Source organism: Vidua chalybeata, chromosome 4 (genome assembly GCF_026979565.1).
Source record: "Vidua chalybeata isolate OUT-0048 chromosome 4, bVidCha1 merged haplotype, whole genome shotgun sequence".
Classification (NCBI taxonomy): domain Eukaryota; kingdom Metazoa; phylum Chordata; class Aves; order Passeriformes; family Viduidae; genus Vidua; species Vidua chalybeata.
Genome location: NC_071533.1, coordinates 45,035,529 through 45,060,516, shown reverse-complemented (window position 1 = coordinate 45,060,516; position 24,988 = coordinate 45,035,529). Strand labels below are relative to the sequence as shown.

The window sequence follows — 24,988 nt, the reverse complement described above, 5'->3', positions numbered from 1 at the left end:
TATAAAGCCCAAGGACACAAGGTACCAAGGTTCTGCTTCATTGTTACTTTGGAGCCTAATGCACTTGGTATCAGTTTGATTGGATGGCTTCTCACAAACCCCCAAAACAGAACAAGTTTTAATTATAACAATTGTATTTACTCTTGCTTTTAGTCTGGGAAGCTACTGTTCCATCTCAACAGAACTTGAAGACTCACGTATCAAAATGTATTGTGGAGATTATGTGAGTATAATTATTTGTTCTCTGAAATCTTCCCAAACTTTTCATTTCTCTTAAGTTGTCATCATGTGTTGGTATCCATTTCCCTTCACTGGCAAAAATTAATATTAGGTGAAGATAATTTGTGACTTGGGTCTAATATATATCAACTGTCTAAACAAAGACTAAAATATAAAGAACTATCAGTTCCTGTCTCATAATTCTAGACCTTTCAAGGAAAAGCAACTCAAGCCTTCTTGTGAAGCCCTTTAGGTGGGTTTTCTATACTTGCACTAAGCTGCTAAACAAGAAGTTGAATTACATACTATCACTGTATTAAAGATAAAAATATGAGTTTTTCAGAAGATGCCTATTTCTGGCACTATTTTGGGGGGGTTATAATTTGACAAGACCATCTCTAGATGCATAAAGTAACTAAATAGCTTTATCATTTATAAAAAATGTTTTTTTCATAGTGTGAAAAATATTTTAAGGTAAAAAAATGCTACCTCTACAGGAACCACAACACAGGAAGAGTTATGGCTTTGATACTGCTCTTTGAAGAAAAAAAAACGGGTTCTAATGATATTTTAAATCTCCATTCTGGAAACTGTTGGAGTTACTATTTCATGACAACAAAATATGACATTTCTCTAAGTACTGATCATGTTCTCTAAGGATTTTCTTTCAATTATTATTGATATGAATAATGATTTGTTCCTTTCAAAGGCTTTTTACATGTACATTCCCAACAAACTTACAAATCAATATAGAATTTTCTAAAGGATAAATATTTTTCCCTTTCTTATTTTAATATAAAGTATAATTGACTAATTATTCCAATCTTTCCAGTAAAATATTTCTTCTAATAAAATTATATATATAAAGCATATAGTTGATTTTCTAAAGTGATTGCTATTGAATCAGGATTAGTAATGTTTGGTTTTCTGCAAATTGTGATCTTGCATCCTTTACTAGACAGTTAAGAACTTAGATATTTTCTTTTTAGTTTCTTTTCCCCCCCCCCTTTTAATTACAGTGATTTTGGAATCTATTCCTGATAATTTAAGGACAACAGAAAGAATACTATACCTTAAAAAGGTAGTAGATCAGTTTCTGTTGGAGAAGACAAGAAATAGAGTTTCTTTTCTTCTACTGATTTATTGCAACCAATTATATTTAAATAATTGACACTGCATCTGTATACAATATGTTGTCTAAAATTAATGGTAGTACCTTATAAAATAACTTACAGAAGAAGTAATCTTAAAATTATTACAATTGGCAATTATTATTTGCAATAACAATGCAGTCTTTTGATAGCATTATAAAGAAAAGTTAATAGATAAGACAATTTCTAACTGTGGCAGATGTTTACAATGGTATGAGGCTTAATATAATGGAACTTTTACATATTAGCCTAATGAACTACTTGAGCAGAGGGGACATCAGTTTCTAATTCTGAATACACTGAATTACATCAAAATACTCCAGAATAAATGGTTTTAATATCAACTCTTTATACCCTCTTCTTCTAAACACAAAAAGGCACACTGAAATACCCTTGGTTGTTTTGTCATCACAGAAACAAGAGAGTAGAGAAGCCACTGTAGACAATGGGGAGCATATCAGTCCCAGGAAAGACAGGAAAACCTGATTACAGGCTTTCTCTGAAATGTATTGGGATGGATTCCTAGGTTAGGTAAATTTTTACTGTTTATTCTAATTTCCATGTGTTATGGAATGGAAAGGGAGAGAAAATATGAACTAGATCACTGGATCCTAGGAACAGACTTCCTTACTGAGGCATCCACACAGAATGGGGACACATAAGGCAGAGATGCCTGTAAACATTCTCCCCCGAATGCTGCAGGTATTTCAAGAGCAAGTTGGTCATGAAGCAATGGCAGTTTTCTTTGAAGAGACTCAGTAACAAAATAGCAGAAAAATCACTCTAGCAAATCTCAATCAAGAAAACAGGGCTTATACAGGACTGAGTGGTGAGACCGTAGCATTAATTTCTTCTCTACTATTCTTAAATACTATTCTAGATTGCAAAAAAGTTCTAGAAGTACACTTTTCATTAGATATTTTTCAAGTAATTCCAGAACATTGAGTATACCATTAATTCAGAAGCATAATTAAAAAAAAAACCTGAAGTATTACTTTCAAAATGTGCTTTGTTCTTTAAGATGATCTTTATATTTTATGCTACCCATATCAGTAATTACATACATTATCTGTGAACAATCAATCAGATAGGATGGAGTCCTTCAAGATCAAGAATGAGATGTACAAACTGATAGCAGCAGCCCTGCAAGGCATCATCATTATGAGCAATTACATACAAAAAATATCCTATAATAAATACCACAGGTAAAACAATGAGAAACTAGACAAGATGATGTCTCTGATCTCTCTGAAATACATATACAGAGAGAGATGGAAGGCTTTGGAGAATGAATTTTCTATGTTTAGAAGTATCCCTTCCACTGCTGTATCACATAGTCTTGAAATTAAATGAAACATATACAATAAACTCACAAACCAAAATACTCATGAAATTTTTATTTAATAAAGTCAAACTCAAATGATATCTTTGCAAAAGTATAGCTAGCTCATAGTATGTGGTTAGCTAATAAAGAAAACATTTTATTTTAGTAGACATTCCCCGTGAGAAATATTCAGACTAAGGAGTCTGACTTCAGTTGTTTGTTATCAGTAGAATGACTTACTGAACAAATATTATTAGGAGGTTGTTCGTACTTCAGAATGCTTTTCCATCACAAGACTGAATTGCCTGAAGCTTGCACACCATAATTTGATAAAAGCAGCCTCACCTTTTACTGATACTTTTGCTGAACTGCTTATGACTTTGGTCAGAAAAAGCTGTTACTTTCTTGCTTTTGCATAGAAGGAAGGTAAGTTCCAATTATCATTTTTCAGAACCATTATAAGATTTTTAGACCCTTTCCAATCTTCTTCATTGTTTTGATTCATTCCACCAACACCACACAAACCTGTTATGTTTGCTCAGCTTATTTTGGAATCAGTTTTACAGGAGAGCTAAAAGAACATGTGCAAAAACAGAGATATGTATAGAGTGCCCACCTGGGCCACCTCTGTGGAGAAAGATCTGTGCCTTTGAACATGAGGGTATCCTGATATCAAAGAGGATTAAATATCTTAATGAAAAAAAAAAAATCACTGAATTGTCTTTGGAGATTTACTTGCCTTATAAAGTACTTCAGCACTTTGTGAGGAAAAAAAGGAAAGTACTTATGATTTTTTTTTCCTTTTGAAAAAGATACCCCCTTCACTAGGATGCTGCAGAGGAAAGACAGCATGAAAACCATTTTTCCATGTTCATATACAGCAGTTTGTCTAAACTAACCTACAGAAAGACTAAATTGCACTTTGAAATTACTTTCCTCTGGTGCTTTTTGAATACATTTTCTTTGTAATGCAGAAAAGTCTGTCATGCTGAATCCTAATCTTGCAATAAGAGATCCAGCAAAATTATAACTATGTTGTGAGGGATGCTAGAATCCAGATATCAAAATTAAATTGTATAATTTTTCACATTGTTTCAGTGACTATACCAGACATTTCCCCCATTTTATTCAGAAGATTTAGCTCTATTTGTCTATATTCATCAATCCACCTGTTCCTAGCTGTAACTTTGCATTCCTCTACCAATATGATTCAAATTCATTATAAAGTTCAATCTCTTCTGAATCTTTGTGGAAACATTGTTCAGGGGGGATGAGGAAACTAAATTCTATTACCAGTTTAAAAAATACAGCAGTTGAAACTCAAGAGTAATTTATTTCATTGGCCTAGCATTAGCCAAATAACACATCCAGACTTTGGACCCAGTCATGGGACAAATCATATTTCACTTAGCCAGCGGTTGTCTCAGAAAGATCCCCATGGCTTGTTCCTAGATGGAACAAGGAGAGGAAATGAACTTCAAATACGTAGCGAAACAGAGACAAAAGAAACAGGAAAAAGTCGTTTTTATCTGCAGTGTTCACAGAACAAGACGACAGCCAGAGCATAATGCAAGTTTCTTTATCACTCAATCTCACATTACTGAGACTAATGGGTGTTTGATAATGTTTACTGATTTTAAAATTTTTATTGGAGAAATTCCTGTTATTTATTTGAAAAAAATTATAGAATTATTAGGTTAAGTAGAGAGTTGGTAGGCCACCTACCCCAGTCTTTACTTATTAAGGGGTAGGAACCAAAAGCTCCCTGAAATCAATAAAAATACTTTCATTGATGCTATCTGTGAAATTAGGATAAAGCTCTCATAATAAGAATATTAAGCAGTGCAAAAATGTTCCTACTCTTCTCAACTTACAAAAAGACTTCTGTTACTTTGTCACAATTTGTTTTACTTGTGCAGATGGGTTGGAGAGCATTGTATTTAGAGAAATACTATTCAGTGAACATAAACTACTTCTGACGTCACCAAGACAACCACAATGCAACTTTCAGTTCTGTAGATTTAACTCTGCCATGAAGAGCAATTTCTGCTCATCCCTGTAGTGAACCATCTTAAGGCATGCAAAAGAAAAAACATGAGATCATACTGGTAATTTTCCTATGCTTTCCAGAGCTTAGGGAAGCAAAAAGATGTTGCAGAAGTAAAACAGAAGTGGCTATAGACTCAAAACTGGTCATCCTGATGCCAGAGTCCAGTACTCTCTCACTACGTTCTTTCAGATATTTCACCCATAGAGGCTGTAACATATAATATCAAGTTCAGTGATTTTACACAGGTTTTTCTAGCAGAGTAATATAAAAGGTACTGAAAACATAACACAGATGCAATACATATGAGATCTGCCTTACTGCCTTTCATGATATCCTCTCTGCTGCAGTGCTGGGCATCACAGGGAAGGAACTTATGGGTTTAAGTCAGCTTAAACTGACTTAAATTATTTCCAAATTGTCTTGCTACCTTTTTAGTATTTATACTCTGTGTTGGGCTTAGACAGGTATCCACTCCCCCCATGCTCATCTCGCCAAGTCAGGAAGACATTCACACTCTTTTAGTGAAGTCAGGTGTAAACACTTATACCACCAGTTCATCCTCTTAAATTTTAATAGCTACACTCAGTCTGCTTTGTGTTGAGCTAAAATAAGCTTTCTTTGCACCAGCTGCAGTCAGCCACATCCTGTCTTTTTCCCTGGATTCCATGGGCACACTCCTCCTGTTCAGCTCCACTGAGCTTTCTTCTCTTACAGAGGTCAGCCACAGCTGACTTCAGTGGGAATGAATGAAGCAAGATAACAGTACACTCAGGTGTTCAATCAATCCTAAAAAATGCCCTGCTTCAAAACAGGAGAGTAGAAATTCTCTAGCCAAAAATAACAGAAAGGAACAATCTAGTCATAGGTAGTTGCCTGTTCCCTAATCAAAATCCAATCTGTTGGAATTTCATTCAGTTACCAAATGCCTCTATTGCTCTGCTCCCTCAGTTCATGCAGTGATGAACACTGCTGCTATTTAGGCACATTTAGGCAGGGCAAGCCTGTATAAATTTTGAGGAAACATGATTTTACACCTTGGGCCCTGGGTTCTCAAAGCAGAACTCCAGCTTTCCTACTATAACATTGTTTCAATATAATTCCTCAGCTTCTTGAGGTATTTTGAGCAAAAAACATTGTAAGCACAGATGCTTCTAAAGTATGACTAGATTGTAACAAATCTTTGCAAAACAAAATGCCTGCTCCAATGTTTAGGTTTATGTCTCAGCACAGGAGATTAATATAAGTCTTTCTCAACAACTTTAAACAATAGCACCCTTCATTCTCCCCAGATAACTATACCAAAGAGCATTAGAGTGATCATTTGCTCAGAAAAACAAACCTCCTGAATTTTTGCATTACTTTAGAAGCAAGGTTTTCTTTCCTTCTCACCTGCTGTGTAGCATCTTGTTGCCACAGGACAGAAGTGCTGCTGTCCCAAATGCAGACTCACTACCTGGTGCGTAAACACCAATTCACACACCGAGGTGAAGTATTTCTATTTTTTAATTCAAGTTTGCACAGGGTAATGAGCTATATTGTAACCCACAAAAGACCAAAAATTGTTCTGATCATGAGAACTCTGATCATGAGAGTTTCATTTCAACAAACAGAGGCAGAGCATTCACTGGTTACAAATTATATAATTTTTTAATTAGCATTCAAACCCTACCTTACCCTGTTCCTACCTTTACTTGGTGGGTTCAAAGCAATGATCAAATGTATCAAGAAATGGCGTCTTCCTTCTCAGCTAAAATACACTGTTCTTTTTCAGTGCTTTTTAATTCCTCTGCTTAGATTTCAAGCCAGGCAAGAGTGATTAGTGGCCATGCACAAAACTTGCATGTCACCATACAAGAAGGCACAATGTACAAAACACTTCAAGTATATGTAAAGCAAGCTAACTAGCATAATTCATGTAAGCTCTGATTCTAGGAAGTATTTGTAACAATACCCCATTCATACTCATAAAATATATCCCATTTTTCTTTGAAATGTAAATATGAATTTAATGGTGTCATTTTAATTGGATATACTGAGTTCAGGAATCATCATAAAAGAATCTTTATATTTGGTACATCAGGTAAAGCAGATAGAATTCTCAGGTGAACTAAAGAGGTTAACCAGGAGATAGAGCTAAGTATCTGCCAACCCCAGTTATTTTCTTCTGATTGTATTGGTCTGCAATTCTATTAAAATTAGTTTATTATTCACAAATTTCTTAGAAAGAATAAGAAAAAATACATGAAATAAAATATCACTGAGAAGGAGCTGACAATTTAATCAGTTACAAAGCAACTTGAAAAATCGCATTGTCTTCTACATGGCAATCTCAAAGCTATCTCACTTGGCAGTAATATCACTGCTTTAATAAATCACCAGGTTTGTAAGCAACCTATGGATCTCATTCATAATTTTCTCATTAGTCATCTCAAATTAGAAATACTATGAGGAATAAATATTGGAGACTGTCAGGGATACCATGGATTAACTTTGAAATATAAAATAATACTTTTTTTAAATAGGTTGGCAAAGAGATTTACATTTTAAGGTAAATCCTCGCTTTTTTTTTTTCCCTATCCAAGCCTAACTCATGCTAGGGGCAACTTCCTCCAATATGGTCTTTCTTTCTATGGTCAACTGCAAGCTTAAGTTCTGTTTCACAAATCAAAACCTACATATCCTGCTCTCCATTAAGCAAAGAAAGTTTAAAGTTATGATTGTTGGTTTGCAACAGAATTACATTTATCATGTTAAAAATGTTAGACATTTCCATTAAAGTCTGCTTTTTCCTTTTGTAGACACAAGGAACAATTCTTCCCGCTCCAAATTTTAACCCTATAATGGATGCCCAGGTGCTAGGAAGAGCCCTACAGGGAATTAGTGAGTATCTTAACTAATTCTAACACCAGTTTCCCTTTTTTCAGAAAATATTAGGCAAAACAAACTCACAAAATTGTTGCCAACTATCTGCAGATTCTTCGAGGAATCACAATAAGACACACTGATGATGTCCAAATCATTTGCATTTACAGGAACTAAGAGTTGATCAAGATTAATCTAAAATCCATACCAACACTTACAGTAATGAACACTTCAATGAGAAAACAAGAAAGGCAGAATTCTGTGTTGGATCACTAGAGTGAGAGCCAAGAAATGAAAGGATTTTAGTTGTAACTGCAACAATTAAGTGCTACCAAGGTCTGCTAAGTCTCTTATTCACTCATAAGAAATAAAAACAAATGGAGTAGAAAGTTTAAAGAATTCATATATCTTTGCAATTTTTGCTTCCAGTGTTTGTTCCAAAAAACTTTTGTTCACAAAAGCATTTTTCTCAGTTCAGATTTTTTATTTTCTTATTGAACCTTGTTGATATTGCTGAGGGTCAAAATATTGATCTATTTTTTTTATCTGAAATGTTTTCCTCACTTTAAAACTGTTCTCTGTATCAGAGCTTTTATACCCTTTGGGCTATTCACAAGATTGTACAGCACCAAATCTTGCATGCTATTTTCAATTTCTTTAATGAAAATGTGAAAACTCAGATTTAATGTCGAATGAACCACAATAAGCATTACTCATCGAGAGGAATCTGACGTATCTTTATGACCACATTGGATACAGATGATAAGTTTTACATATCTCCCTACACTTCAAAGAGTACTTTTAAGGTAATGTTGCTAACATGAAAATAGAGTATTAAATTAAGAATATAATCTCTAAGTACAAGTACACCAACCTTAATTTTAACATTCCTATCAAAGTACATGGAACAAAGTTGCAATTTAAAGGACAATTGACAAAATAAACAGTTCATCTTCAGAGAAGGTAAAGTCACCATACCCTTCACAGCCACTGACACTCTGACCCTCAATCCTGCACAGGGCATTCATTCTTATGAGGATGCTCAGTCACCTCTGCTGTGCCACTGATACCAGTGGTACTACACAAGTAAAAAAAGTTTTATATTCATGTTTTATAAAATCTCCTCTATCTGGATCCTGCTCAGTTTTTACTAGAGAGGCTATGTAAGCTGTAAAGGTCCCTAATGATAGCCATTTTCTGAAAAGTAAAAGGAATCATTATGTACAGTATCCCAACCCTTAGGATGAAAAAATTTAAATGCCACAGTTTTCTGAATAATACATATTTTTCATAAGGAATAATACTGATTCATTATCAACATTTACTAGTATGTTCTACCTATCAAGCAAACCATCATAGGCAACCTTCAATAAAATGCCCTTTGGAAATGGAGTAAAATAGTATATTTTATAACTTCATACAGTTCCTCTGAAATTATAACTGAGTTTTTCAACAAATGGTCTAACAGCAATTTGTCATCCCTATAAAAGAGATCCCTAATTCTTAAATGACAATTTAATCAATATCAACAAAATGCACAAGTATGACTTCCAATGCTCAGCCACAAATCCTGCTACTGGGCCTAGTTCTAAACCCATGAAAGCCCCTGTTTTATTGATGCTTTCAAATCCATTTGAAAATGAGGATACATCTGGTAATAACAGACTGCTTCACTTTTTGATGGCATTACACCAGCAAGTGCAAGATACACAAGCACAGTAAATATAACTGATGTTGGTAAATATTTAGTGGGATATTAGCCTCTTGATTCGTTTTTTCTCAAAAAATTAGTATAATGCTTTTAAACAAAACCTGAGCAATCACAAATGTAAGTAATTAACACCAGTTTTTTAATTTGGAGTCTGTATCATTTCCTTTTCAGGTTGTGAAAAAGATGTGTTGATTGAAATCCTAACTCAGCGTTGCAACTCCCAGCGGCTCATGATTGCCGAGGCGTACAGAGACATGTATGGCAGGGTACGAGAAATACTTTGTACTGTTATTACTTATTTCACTCCTGTCTCCTGTGCAGCTGTCAGCCCTTCTCTCAAGTCACTCACTGCAACCACAAGCCTGCCAGACAGCTGGCTGGCACAACAGTTTTGGCACAAATTTGCTCATTGGCTACTGATACCTCTGATGGTATCACATTGTCATTTCTACAGCAGAGGCATTGTCTGCCACACAGAGTTAGAAAAGAACAGGAAAAGTTCCTTCTTCTATAGGCCATTCTTCTCTACTGACCAACCTAAAACATCTGAGCAGACTTATTTCTTCCTTTATGTGATTTTGGGGCATTTTGTAATACATTTTGCAAGTTCTTGGAATAAATAATAAAATATTATTGCAACCAAAGAAAAACACCATACAAAGAGTTACAGGCTTTTTATCTTATATAATGATTAATGCTCACCTCTCAAGCACTGACATTCTCACACCTCATTCCATATAGTCCCATCTGTACACTAAGCACAATATTCATCTGAGCTGCTTAAAATTATGATCTTAGAAAGGTGTTTAAAAAATTTTAGACATAAAAAGTTTTTTAAAAATTGTATTTTATCTATACTTACTATATATAACAATGGAATTTTTGTTATCCAAGTTCTTAAAAGTACACAGAGATAGATATGCTCACTATTTCCAGATCTACTGTTGCTAACCAACTAACCAGGAAAGCTGCAGTGCCTGCATTTTCCTTACTTGCTGCAGCTATATAAGGACAAAAATAATAGTAATACTCCTTGCAAAATTCCTGTGAAAGTCATGCAAAGTACAGTGTAAAACGAGATACTATTTGATTAAGTTGACAAGACATGCCCATTCCCTGAAAGAAGACAGATAAACACTTAGAACAAAACAGTTTTCTTCATTTCCTGAAGCCGGTAAAACTAAGGGCTCACTGGAAAATTCCTCATAGGCCAGTGTCTGCTTGCCATTGATCAGCATGAGTAAGAAAAATGAGTTGGCGCAAACACTACCACAGAGCCATCTCCCTTAATTAGGGTTACCTAGAGATGGTTCATTCAAAAACTCCACATTATGTCGTGCTTTTACACCACCAGCTGATTAACCAGCAGAATACATTTGAGGGGCCAAGAAGTTTTCTGGAGACAACATTTGTGCCAACTCTATACTAAAATACCTCAAAACCACTGACCCCTGAATTAGCTCAAACACCCATTTACTGTCCTAGAACTGGAGGAAAAAGAGCTGGATTTAATCAGTGTAGTAGGTTGATTTTGTGTTGTTACTCATCTCCAGGAGATCAATGACTTTATTTGGACTGTTAGAAAAAATGAAATACACAATAATCATGATGTTTTAGACATAGCCTTGAATGAATAAGTATATTTTATAGAGACCATAAAAGAACAATACTGAATCACAGCTATCCACCCTCCAGAGACTGTGACAATGACAAATCAGCACCTAAATTATTAAACTTGTTTTTTCTATTATGAGGTATTTATTAAATTATCATGGCACATGCAAAACAAGTTCAGTGTTTAGCCATGCAATACTCCTCACCAAGTTTTAATGTTACTCATAGAAAACTAAAATATGTCAAGCTACCCAAAAGTGCCTGTGACATGAAGCACCCAAGCCCATTCTTCCCAAGAGCTCATTTATCTCCACCACTGGACAGTCCTTCTCTACTTCATCTATAGCAGCTGGCTGGTTTGTTTTAACCTTTTCTCTACAGTGTATTGACTGAACCTATCACTTTAATAAGAGAAAATATTTAAAATCTTGGTATCATGTTTTTATCTTTAATTTCCACTCTCTGATACATGAAGATCTAGAGATAATTCAGTATCACAGTAAAGACTTGGCAAATGTCCTTCAGGAATGCAATTATTTCATATTCACAGAGAACACCTATTGATTTGCTCACCATTAATTGGCTCTTCTTTTCAAAACCAAAATAAAAATACAAACAAATCAAGTCCCTATGAAAACACATTACCTTTAAATTCATACCTCTTTCAGCTGTATGAGTTAACATAAAGTGTTATAAAGACAGTGGACACAGACCTAAAGATGTAGAAGAAAGAAAAAAGGCAAAGAAAACCTCAGACATCCTTTTTAACAATCTCAGTCTCTAAAACTATGAATGATAATAGAAGGAAAAGGCAAGAAAACTGTTTTCATATTCTAGCAATGGGCTACAGAATACTCTAAAAATCATGGAACATACTCCAACACACCCACAATTTTAATTCGAATTAATTCAATAATCACTGGGTACGCTTTACAGTGCAAGATTTATCATGATACTCTTGACAGTTTCTAAAAAAAACTCACCAAGAATGTGAACTATCTTGCATTATATTGCTTCAGTTTGTGAAAGATAATTTAGCACACATCACACTTCCCTGGCTGCAATTTGTCCCACTGGTTATATTGCATTGAACAAATGCACCATTTGGCAATCCCAGTTTACAAGTGGTAAACACCACCGGACAGAATAGACGTGGCAAGGCAAGAGCAGTTTTAACCTTCTCAGTTCAATTTATGGTGAACCTGTTGGTCCAATCCTTTTCCCTCTTTATTTCACTTCAGTCTGCTCAATATGGAAGCCACTATGCCCATTCATTAGACAAATATAAACTGAGACACATTAGAAGGAGAGAAATATTAAAAAAAAAAAACTAAGAGACCTGAATTAGCTGCATGATTCAGACATACAGAGAAGTTTTAAGATTCCTTCTTACAATTAGCCTCCAAGGATTTCTTACAGGAAAGATGATTAGCAAATTAAAATAATGACAATTTAGAGTTATCTTTTCTTATTTCCAATACTTCTTAGTTCTGATTGCAGGAGTAATTTTTAAGTAGTAAAAATACCATTAACCAGTAACCATTTGTATTATTAATCCATTTTCCCCACAGGCATATTGTCAGAAGTAAAATGTCTTAATGAATTAATTTCTACTCCATGCGTGATTTAGTGGCTGTCAAATGAATCTAAAGTGCACTCACCAAAGACTGTGTATATTTCTTCATCATAAATTTAATTTTTAATATGCATATATCTTCCTTCACTGCTACTCTAGGTATTAAATTAATTATATTCAGAAATGTATTGAAATGAAAGCATAGGCATGAAAAAACACAGCTCTGGAAACATACTAGTTTATATAATGAAAACTGTTTCAGGCAGGCTTTTCAATTCAAACAGACTGGAACATCTTACAGGTGTCTATGGACTGCACAAGTGATGTCAATCAAAAATAGTGACTAGTAGTAAGTTAACAAGCTTTTGGCATTTGCAGTGTTTTGAAGGATGCTACTAGGAATGGGGAGAAAACTCTGATCCATTACTCAGCTATTTGACAAGAAAGAACTGGGAAATATGAGGAGGAAAAAGGGGGTTCCATATTACTAATCCAGCATCTATCAAAAGTAGTGAATTCAGTTTGAATGTAAAACATAACTGAATTGAAGCACATAACCTTCCAGCAATCCAAAGCTGATTTTTATGTACTAGAAGCAATACAGATGATTTTTCTTAAATTATTCACATGGTAACACTGAAAAAAAATCAAAATAAACCACCTGTGTTTTATGACCTTGATTTTCCAAAGGTGCTTACCTCTCTCAGATTCACACAGGGAAGCTGCAGATGCTCTGCTGTGATATTCAGTTTTCCAAGACTTTAAGTAATAGTTGCACTTAAACAGCTGCATTTTCTTCTCTGTTCTAATGAACTGAAAACCAACAATCCATTGTGCCTACTGGCTTGTGCACCTATTCTCATCTTGCACCTACTCATACTAGTAGAAGACACACGTACTCTTTAAAAGAATTTTTTTTACTTAATCTTAGCCAGAATTCATCTTTGACAGTTCAGCCTTAATCATTTACAGAGAAAACAACTAATAATTTTTTAAGCTGTCTTAGTAAAGTGTCACACTTTACTATAGAGATAATCCTGTCTTTCTTTTTCTTTTCAAGGATCTGATAACAGACCTAAAAGAGAATCTCTCTCATCACTTTAAAGACGTTATGGTTGGCTTGATGTATCCACCTGCATCCTATGATGCCCATGAGCTTTGGCATGCCTTGAAGGTAATCTTCATATTCAGAATTTCAGTCATTAATTAGAGTACTGAATATATATATATATATATATATTACATTTCATTGGTTAATAAACTACTGAAAGTTAGTACATTGGAATAGTGTACTATCACTTAGTCAACTAGTCAGCAGAAATACAGTGTTATTTCAAGTTTATCCATCACCGTGCTAAAACCAGCATAAATAATATTGTTGTCATGGAACATATACAACCCATTTAACCACAGTAAACTCAAAAAATGAAGAAAGACTTATACAGGGATGTAAGGTGCTGTTTCTTGGAAGCATTTTTGTATGCTACAAACTAAATTTATTTCCACAGCTAGTGCCATGCACTTAAGGTCCACCTCTCTAAAGAGCAATACTTCTTTAGCAGAACATGTCTTTGCATAAACACCTACAAATTATCCTGTGACAAAGCGTCACAACATACTGCACAGACAAGAGGGCCACAATACACAGAGCACCACCATGCAGTTCCAGAGGGCTTTAAGCATTCACCCAAACAGAGTAACACCATACCTCATCTAAAGGCTTCTGCTATCTGCCCATACAGAGTAACATCACTCCACTTCAGAAAGCTGCAAGCATCTGCCCTCCTTGTTCTTTAGCCCAACATTTTATACCCCTCACCTTACATGCACTGCACCTGTGTGTCCCTTTGGTGGTTGGTCAGTGCACCTGGGCACTCCATGGCTCATTGCTGTCAGTGCTGCTCACCTGCTTTTCACAGCTGTACCCACTGGGGATGAGGCTCAGCCGCAGCCCCATTCCCAGCTACCACAAACTGTGTGCCTACAACAAAGTAATAGTAACTCCACTGAAACAGAACTGATTTCCCATTTTGAAGGAAATATTTCCTTTTCTTCCCTGGATCTGAGACTGCAGTCCTCACACAACTGAAGTTTGTGAACAAAAACATTTTTTCAAATATCAGGTTATTTAATGGTGAAATTCATTCCCACAGGGCATTGTGGAGACCAAAAGCACAACTTAGTTCATAGAGGACTTCAATATATTCTTTGAAACCAGGCTGACTGTTGGCTATTGAATATAGTAATTCTTTTCAGGAAATTCCTGAATTACCAACTCCTAAAAGACAGGAAGGCATATCAGAGTTCAACACTATTTTCCTTTTCTTTCCATGAATATTTGCTACTGTCTGCTGTCACAAGAAAGACAGAGACTACAAAACTTTGGGCAAGATGATTTATCTTGCCAATTTTGAGAATTCTGCCCCCCTCAAAAAAAGAGTTAATAGGTTTTTCTTGTTCTTCAGACACTTAAATCAATTTTTAGAACTACTGGTATGTCTTTATTATATTTGGCATTAAAAAGATTGTGAAATATCATTGCTAACAAAGGAATCATGTCTTTCATTAACATTATTGACAAAATTGCCAAAGTTTATTTTTTCCTAAATGTAGATCAAACTTGAACTTTCTTACAGTACTCTATCTTGACCTGGATTCATATGGCCAAGATAAAAAAAAGCAGCCCATGTGTATCTATGGGCTCTAATGCTCTCCCTTTATCCCAAATGCAGAATATGCATTAACACTATCCACGTGTATATCAAAAGCAGCATATACACCACATCTTATGTCAATTGAAGTTTATAAAAGTAATTCAAACCCTGTGGGAAAATACAGTGATTTGCAGCACTGCATGTACTCCATTATGTTTTCCTTTAATACCATGCTCTATGCTAGATATTACAGACTGTATCATTCCTAAATAAATTATTAAAAAAAAAAAAAGATTATAAGAAGGGAGAAGACCAACATAATACCTATGCTCATGTCTACTTCAGATTTTCTGAACACTTGCTAGAGATGTATACTCAATCTTTGCATCTGATTTCTTTCAGCAAACAGTAATTTTTACTAAAGTTCTAAAATTATTCCCATTATGTTTCTGTCAACACTAGTCTTGCTTCATTTCCCACTTGCTAAGACATATGCTGAAATTCAGATTTAGAAATATACACTACAGAAACTGCTATTATTTTGTTATCTCTGATAAGGACAGCATTGCTTTCTTCTAAAAATTGGGGTTTCTACTACACAACATCTTTTCATATTTACTTCTTTTCATACAGGGAATAGACACAGAAGAAAAATGTCTAATTGACATATTAGCTTCAAGATCAAATATGGAGATCTTCCAGATGAAAGAAGCCTACCTAATGCGTAAGCTTTTTTACCAAGTGCAGAGTAGCAGCTGTACTTTGTATGTTCTGGAGGTATTAGCACATACGAAAAATGACTCCTCAGTACAGACTGGTTCACATCCTCTCCCACACCTACATGCAAAAGGCTGAAGCAATGTGGTGGGTGGGCAGGCCAGTGGGGACAGTGGCTGAGGGCCCCCAGATGGATGTGCCAGCCCCAGAGCCAGGTCCTTGTAGAACCTGCCCAGGTTACACTGGAATAGAATAAGCCTATTTATCCTTTATTTGATAATCTTCATTTGTACTATTCAGAGCATGTTAATTTGTGATTTAAGATTATATGTTTTTGGTTTAACCTAGAATATAATACTGATCTTCAACAAGATATTGATTCTGAGACTTCAGGTCACTTCAGAGATACACTCATGAACCTTGCTCAGGTATTGTAAAAACAAGAACTATGACTTAGATTTCTAAAAGACTCATAATGATTTTCAATAGTATTTGATAATTTGACATTTTAAGGTGACTGTGATTAAAGCTAGTTCAATAGGATTGCACTTTTAAACAAGAAACAGGAGGGAAGTTAATGAGGAAGAAAAACTTAATTCCTTCATCTACTCAGACTTTGGATATCAGATGGAAGCAAAGGTAAATAGATTATTTTATAAATTCCCATTGGTATTCACCTGCTGACCCTTTGCTCCATCTGTCTCATCTCAAAATGAGTCTACTTGCATATACAAATGTGATTGTAATTTTTAAAAGCATATGTTTTCTCCATGATCAGAATATAACATAAATCAGTCAAACATTATGTGAAAATAGAGATATATTCACTTTTGGCTATGAAATAAATATTTAAAGAGTTCCCTGCTTAAAATATAATGCTCTTTGTGCTATTGCATATGCTAAATCACAAAATGCTAGCACAGGAGCAAAGGAAGTATCACTTTTACATGCTAACTTTTGCAGTTTTCCAGTCTGTAGTTTATACAAGAGTGGTCATCCTTGTCATTCTCATTGCAGTTACTGTGCTCATTATCTTTAAAATGTTTTGTAAACCTGTGAGTTTGAGGGCACCACATCGGGCAACTCCCTGAGGGCTCCCCTGGCAGGGGGAAGCCCTCTTGAAGCAGTCCTTTGTCAGGAAAAGCAGAAGACGCACAGGACTTTTTCGGTCTTCAGGTTCTTGTTTTATTGTTATCTTATCAAGACTTCAGCACACTGTCTGCACTCAGACCTAACATGCATGAAAACAGCATAAAATGTCTAACAAACTCACCCGACAAGGTCTTTTTAAGTCTAATCTAAAACTGAACTACCCAATTAAGAAGTGATACCTAGATTATTTCCCTTTCTAACCCAATAACTGAGCTCTAAAGACCTGCAAATGCGGATTTTTCTGCCCAATTACAAGATACCACCCAAACCCAAGAAGAAGAAGGAAGAAGAAAGAAGAAGAAAGAAGAAAGGAACTCGAGACAACACCCTGTATCCTCCATCTTGTACCCATCTACAGTATGCTAAAAATCCTAAAACCTAAATTTCTCACCCATGTAACATACTAAACTACTCTCTACAATCCCTACAATCTATTTCACACTTTTGTGGTCTCTCTTGTGCAGGGATATCTCTTTTGTGCAGGGATATTTCCCCTGCCCTGGGTTCCCACATAAACCAGAGTAACAAGTAATAAAGGACTGCCATGGGATAATAGCATACATAAGGTGTATCTGTACTTTTAAATACATGCATATCTGGGGAAAAACTTCTTACACAAATTTGAAATAACAGTAGGCTTCACTGCAGTTAAAAAGACAGAAGTTTCAAAAGTAGAAGCTATAAACAGGAAATATTTTTTTTTCTCATGCTGGATGTTATTTCCCTAATCATGAAAATTTTTCCTTGCTTAAAAATGAAGAGCAACCTCACTTCTCATAATTATTAAAACCGTGGGACATACTTCACCCGTCAAATGAACAAAATTTAAAATAATCTGACTATACATTACTGGTCCTAATTTTCTTAAACCCTAGGTAAACCCTAGATAAAGAAGCCTAAAATCAGCAATTTCATGGCTAACAAAATCTGCTATTTCACTCATGGAAGAGTTGCAGGAAATTTCAACTTGACTCAATTATACTGAATTTCTGAAGATTGTTAGTCAAATCACTCATGCTTGCATATCATGTTATATTAAAATTCAGTGATATTTCATTAAAACATACCCTTTCTAGTTCTATAACCAGGCAACATTTCCATTGCATCCTTTAATGCTTTTTTGCAGAAAACCTCTTATGATTTCTATTAAATCGGACTACTGAGAGAAGTAAATGTGCTTCATATATGCAGAGCAAACTACTCAATTGCTATAATATTGTATCTACGGTTTTCATGTCCAGCCTGAGGCAGATTAGAAGTTATAGGTTATGGTCCTTCCTAAAGAAATTAACAGAGTTAAAAGAGTTTCAAATTCAGGCTACTTAATATTCTAGTCTGAGACAAAGACATTTTATTCTAATTCTCTTTTTTTGTGTATTAATTGAAATATGATAATTTTCTACAATTTAAACATAATTATACAAATTTTACTGGAGAAAGTGGGCATTTGACTCATGTAGAGTATAATTACAGTTATTTTATTGTATACTGCCCTGTCTTTATTCCCTTGTTTTCTTGTGTATGTAATTTTATGCAGCCATTCCATCACAATTCACTTCAGATAATTTATCCTGCTACTAGAAATTTCACTGAGTGAAATTCTCACCATTTAATTAACACATAAATTAACATTTTTAACAAAAAAGAACTACAAATAAGTCATTCTACAATCTGACAGCTGATACCTAATTTTAATCCTTCCCTTCATATATAAGGTAACATGACTGTAAATTTTAAACAAAATTGCTTCAAGCACATATCATTAAGGCAGTAATTACATGAGCTTCAGATTCTAAAGAGTTCTGCAAACAAGGCTGATTTGTATCCTTACAAGATGAATATGGTTATAAAAGCAATCCCAAAAGTAGTGTCCTCCTCTCTTTTTCTGACTATATAATTCAGATCATAGTGTGTTTACTAAAGAATTTAGCTTGGTTTGTGTAACTGAAAAGCTATTAAATGTATGGGAAAATGAGAACTATTCTTTTGGGATTTGCGTATCAAAGTTGTCAAACTATTTCCTAGCCCTGGATCTTAATTTTAGACAATGATTATGAGCAAGCAAAATCCCTATTATTTGATGAGCTTGCTCCTATGGTTTGTGCAGGAAGAAAAATACATTGAGAAAAGATTTTTCTGGTAATATGAATATTGGTAAGAACAGTGAATGGTAAATGTTACTCCTATCCTTGTTTTCCCCTCAGAGTAACATAGAGTAAACAATATAACATCCATAATTCTGAAAATGGTGGTTGGATTGTGATGGGCAGGTAAAAGGTTATTTAAAATAGGACTAAAAATGGGATAGGTTTATGTACTTCCCACACTTTTTCTTCTCACAAGACTTTTTTATTCCAGAATTCTTCTTATTAAAGAAAATTAAGACATTATGTGACAACTTGAAGATATTGTCCACATTTGCAAATTCAGTCATGAAATATACTGATCCAACCTAATGGCCTATATATGTTACCTCAAGAAATTCAACATAGCTTCATACACAGAGAACTTTATATTCCTACAGTGGTTTAGGACTTAACCTTTGAAGAATATGTATGTCTTTTTTTCCCTCAGGGAACAAGGATGGAAGGATATGCAGATCCTTCTACAGCTGCTCAGGATGCAATGGTAAATATGCTCAGATGTGAAGCTCTGAAACATGAAATAAAACTACAGAAAACAAATGTTGAAAAGTGATGAAGGACTTACTTTAAATATTTTGCTTTTTTTGTTTTTCTGATATATTAGATTCTATGGGAAGCATGTCAGCAGAAGACAGGCGAACACAAAAACATGCTGCAAATGATTCTCTGCAACAGGAGTCACCAGCAGTTGTGGATGGGTAATCCAGCAGTTCAGCTGTTTGAATACAGAGTTTAAAGGAAAAATGTGACTCGCTAAGAAAGCCATGCTTTGCATACCAAGATAGTCAGTGTGCAGCAAGACATCAGCCTGAAACCAAGTGTGAACTCTTGGAGCTCTCAGACTTGCACTGATGTTAATGAGAATTTGGAAGTAATGCAAAACTGAACTTTGCCCAATGACTACTGACAGCTGTAGACAGAACAGACAGGCATCAGGATGCCTAATAACCCAGAGAAGAATGCATGACAAAGAACAGCAAATGTTACAGCTGCAATGAGTCTACACATGACACAACAGGATGAGGGAGATTTTCCTTAACTATTTTGTTCATTTTTCTTAAGCAACTCTTATGAGAGAAAACACCTAGAGAGAGCTGGATGGAGTATTTTCAACAAATGTTTGCATGTGAAAACACATTGCTGTTTTGAAGGTTTTCCCAGAAGTTTCATAGAAGTCTTTGATGGAAGCAAAAGACTTCCATCTGCTCTCCAGTAATGAGAGTGTTCATTCTGCTCTCCAGTAATGAACATAAACACAGAAACACAAGGGCTATTTTTATTCAAAATAGAAAATCAGACATAACTAGAGATTGCAGGAAATTTATGTGAGCTCATCCAAATCTTCCATTGTAGAAAATAAACCTATTTTACCTGGTGGCAAGTTTGAGTTTCTGCTCTGCAGTAGAAAAACAGTCTGTCTGCTGACAAGTTTATCACTGTGCAGCCAGCTGTATTTCTTACGTCAGCTTCCAACAGTAGCTTAGAACTACTTTGTTATCATGGATCAACAAATTCATTCAGCTGATGATGACAGGATTAATACACCTGCTCTATGTTCTGCTCTCTTCCTGAGATCTGAGGGCCCGCCTGTACTGCTCCAAAAGTTTTGTAGTCAGCAGAAAAAGAATTTTCCTCCTTCCATAATGGAGAAAGCACACCCTGGATATTTGTGTGTCTGCGTATCTGCATCTTGCAGAGAGCGTGCGCGTCATGCGAGTCCTGGCTCTTTGCCACAATCCAGGAGTCTTGCCAGTTTTAGCCAAGCCAAGCAAGGAAGTTGTCTTACTAACGGGACGTTCTTACAAGTGTCATAAACAGATGTTGCTAGATATGTGGCATGAATTCATTTTATACTGTAGGCTGAAGAACCCAGGGGGAGAATGTCCTAGAAGCCAGGTTTCAGGCTACTCATTTAGTTTGCCTGACCTGGGCAATATAAACATAATGAAACACTGAGAATACTAAGTGTAAAAAATAAACTCGATGGTTATAGTACTGGGGAGATGCAAGGAAAAAAAAACACAAAAAGCAAGTTGATCATTATTAATGAACTAGAATAAAACAAGATCTTTTTTCCACCCCTCCCCTTTAAGTTTTCCAGGAGTTCCAAAATATCTCTGGGCAAGACATAGTAGATGCCATTAATGAATGTTACGATGGATACTTTCAAGAATTACTGGTTGCAATAGGTAATGTAAAGATATTTTTACTAGCAGCAATCACTTAATAAATTCTAGTATATCATCTCTTGTGCATCAAGAATACTCTTTTTCTGGTATTTTGTCCACTGTAATCTCCTATATTGTGCAATTAAATTTTCAGAGATAATTAGAAAAGAATATTTTAACTACTTTCCCCTGTTAGTGTAAATCTAAAAATGTATCTATGCATCACTAGCTTCTGACTGAGCAGAATCAATATCTACTTTATTTGATAATAAATTTTGTGTGATAACTGCATTTCCAACTGTTTTTACATATTAAATAACCAGCTATGTTTTCAGGCCTTTAGTGGTATATAAATAAGTTACAAGCTTTATGTACATTTATCTTTCATTTCTAGAGTAAAGATAAAAATATTTCTACAAATAGGACATGTGAGTGTATTCACTAATATTTAATAGGCCCTTTGATGCAACAGCAATGAGGACCCATCACCAAACCTTCAAAATTATAAATATAGTTGTATAAGTGAATATTGGTAGCTTAATTTTAACCTGATTCATGGACAGCACTACCCAGCTTTTTATTTCAAGGAGCCCAAAGCCTAAAGAAATTATTTTATAATAATCTTCTGTTTACCTGTTGCAATTCTTCTCTCCTAGTTCTCTGCATTCGTGACAAGCCTTCCTACTTTGCTTACAGGCTTTATAATGCAATTCATGTAAGTAGTCATTCTACCTCACATTTCATAAAAATAAGCTTCCCTATTTTTTTTTTGTTTCTTTGTTTGTTTGATTATTCTAAAACAAGTACTTAAAATCAGTCGCTTCAATCTTTAAGGTGTGATTGTGTATTTTAAAACTGTTGGTACCTACATAAATTTCAAAGCAGTAGTGCCTAAACAACTAAGCAGTAGAAGTGCCTAAGCAGTAGAAGTAAAAGTTTAAGTAATTCCATACCTTAAAAATTATTTGCCTGGTAACTGTCAATTTTTTTTATCTGAAGGTTTTTTTCAATGCATGGAAACTCCTCCTGCTGTGCAGAACTCAATGTGCATTATTATTACTATGTAATTTTTTTGTCGGTAGAGATTTAATAAGTATGGCTAAAACTTAAATAATAAATTAATGTTACATGAAGACAAATGCTTATATTTCTTTGTAGGACTTCATGCAGATTCTTTTCTTTTTTGTGTGAGTGCTAACTTCTTTTGATTTTTTATTGCCACTAGATGTCCCCGTTCTTCACAGAATTACATTATGAAAACTTATTTAGAAACAGTTAAAATAAAACACATCTGAACAAAAGCTATGTAAATTCTAACGCTATGGTTAAAAATCTCACATAATTCACATGAGGCAACAGTTTTTGTGAAATAGATTACTAGCCTCATTATATTTTGAACGGACTCCACAACAACAGTCACAACTGTTACTCAGAAAACTGAATTCCTAGGAATACTGTCAAAAGTTTGTCATATTTTTCTTTTTTAAAAGTTTCAGTGCATGGATAAATCACTGGCATATAGGGACTCCCTGTTGTTCAGTTACACAAGTTCTATAATTTCAGTACATGAAAACTCAGTAGGATAAAACCCATAGACTCCTTTAATATCTACCATACCTTTATGGGTATACCTTTTATATGCTATATATTTAAATACCGTATGTAGGTATCTCTTGTCTTTATCTATTAAACATTGATATGAGCATACGCAGATGGGCAAACACATATTATCCAACTATCAAGTTTCCTCTCATTTTCTTTTTTCATTTTAGGACTTTGGGTTTCACAATAAAACAGTTATTAGGATTGTCATTGCCAGGAGTGAGATAGACTTGATGAACATACGCCAGCGATACAAAGAGAGATATGGGAAATCACTCTTCCATGACATTAAAGTGAGTTTTTACAAACTTCTGCATATATTCAGCCCTGGTACCATACAGACTGTATCACTCTGTTTAACCATTTGGTTTAAAACAAAACAAACAAAAAAGCAAGGTGTAAAAACAACAGCACATTTTCAGTGCCTCAGTTTGATTTGAGTAAGTGAGAAATTAATTTTCAACTCACTCTCTGTGATTTTACCCCTCCCCAATGCAAGTTGTGTATATAAACAGGGCATAACAGTGTGTGCTGAAGAGTTTGTATGAATGGTTTCTACACTAATTGATAACATCTTACCTGATCTGATCTGTAATGCGAGGCTGGTACCCCTTCTGTGCAAAACTGGAGTAAATATCTGGTTTTATCCTTGTGCTTAGGTAGTATCTTCACAAACCCTGTTCCTCTTGTATGCCTGGTCCGCATCTTAAAACAAAACTTTGAATCTGTTTAATTGTACAAAAAAATGTCTCTTGCTAAGACACTACCTTTCTTATGTCACTATAATACAACTGCAAGATGTGCAGTAACTTTACTGAAATTGGTCATGGTTTTTTGGTATTGAACTTGAGAATTAATAAAGAGATTTGATCCAGCCTTTCAAAGATGGATTGTCTCTAGGTGCCCAATCAAAGGCCATAGCAAGTGAAAAGTGTTTCCTTATGAAAAAGCAAGCAAGCATAGCAAGCGTTTCCTTATGAAAACAATATAATGTTTTACATAACCTTACAGTAGTCTAGTCCTTGTCACATACCAGAAAAAGAAAAATTCAGAAAACATATAGTCCCAGAAATGTTGATTTTTTTTTTTTTTCCTTGCAGCATTTTGCTTCAGGGCATTATGAGAGCGCTTTACTTGCTATCTGTGCTGGTGATACGGAAGATTATTAAGAAGATGTACTCTGAAGGCTGTGTAAACCTATTTTAAATAGAAATTGAAGCTATATGCAATGCACTAACTGTAAGAGATCCCTATTATACATAACAGAACAGCAATTACATCAGTAATGTACATTTGCTAATATTAAATCTTTCTTGAGACAGGAAAAAAATGTTGGCAGGAATATGGTTTTATCTCTAGTTCTAATTAATATTTCTGATTTTACGATTAATGTAAATTAATGAAGCAAGCGGTAAAATGACTCCAGGTAGGCATTTGTTTATCATTTAGTGTCACAACATCCCAAACATTCATCAACAGACTCTGGAAGAATTTATTCACTTACACACTGGAGAGAAGAAAATATTTTGCTTTATGTACTTTTAGCAAGAGGATTTCTTCCTTTAAGGATTTTTTCCTTCTCTTTCCTACTTCTTATACCTCATATTTTATGCTCTTGAACATTATTGTTTTAGTAATAACCAGACTAAGCATCTACCCCCATCTATTATCACTATCAGAGTGCTTTTGTAGTCTCTTTTATTTTGCTCACATGGCCTTTCCCTTATTCTGCTTGAAACAAAAGTAAAAATTAGGATCAAGTACTCCATGCACTGGAAAACCTGGAAGACAAAGCACTACTTAACTTTCAGCAGAGAAGTTCCAGAGGATTGAACTCTGAATTCCATTTTTACCCATCTCATTTTAACCATTCATTGAATACTGACCTTCAGCGCATGGAGGTATATCCAGGATGCTCTAGGCGCCATAATTCAAGAATTGACTATTCGTGGGTAACATTGCACCTCCGAGTGAGGCTGAAGGATGCGGCGCTCCCTGGAACACCCGCCAACAACCGGACACAGCAGCTGGTGACAGCAGCTCC

At 34.9% G+C, this 24,988-nt stretch overlaps 1 protein-coding gene across 1 annotated transcript; it reads left to right on the top strand.

Annotated features, from left to right (window-relative positions):
- Window positions 1–205: 205 nt before the first annotated feature.
- On the top strand, window positions 206–24,600 carry ANXA10 (annexin A10). Its single transcript, XM_053940876.1, has 12 exons — window positions 206–223; window positions 7,543–7,624; window positions 9,489–9,583; window positions 13,568–13,681; window positions 15,795–15,885; window positions 16,227–16,306; window positions 19,605–19,658; window positions 19,779–19,872; window positions 21,268–21,363; window positions 21,999–22,057; window positions 23,115–23,237; window positions 24,045–24,600. Exons 1-12 carry the CDS (start codon window positions 206–208, stop codon window positions 24,111–24,113), a joined length of 975 nt encoding a protein of 324 aa, XP_053796851.1. The 3' UTR covers window positions 24,114–24,600.
- Window positions 24,601–24,988: the final 388 nt, after the last annotated feature.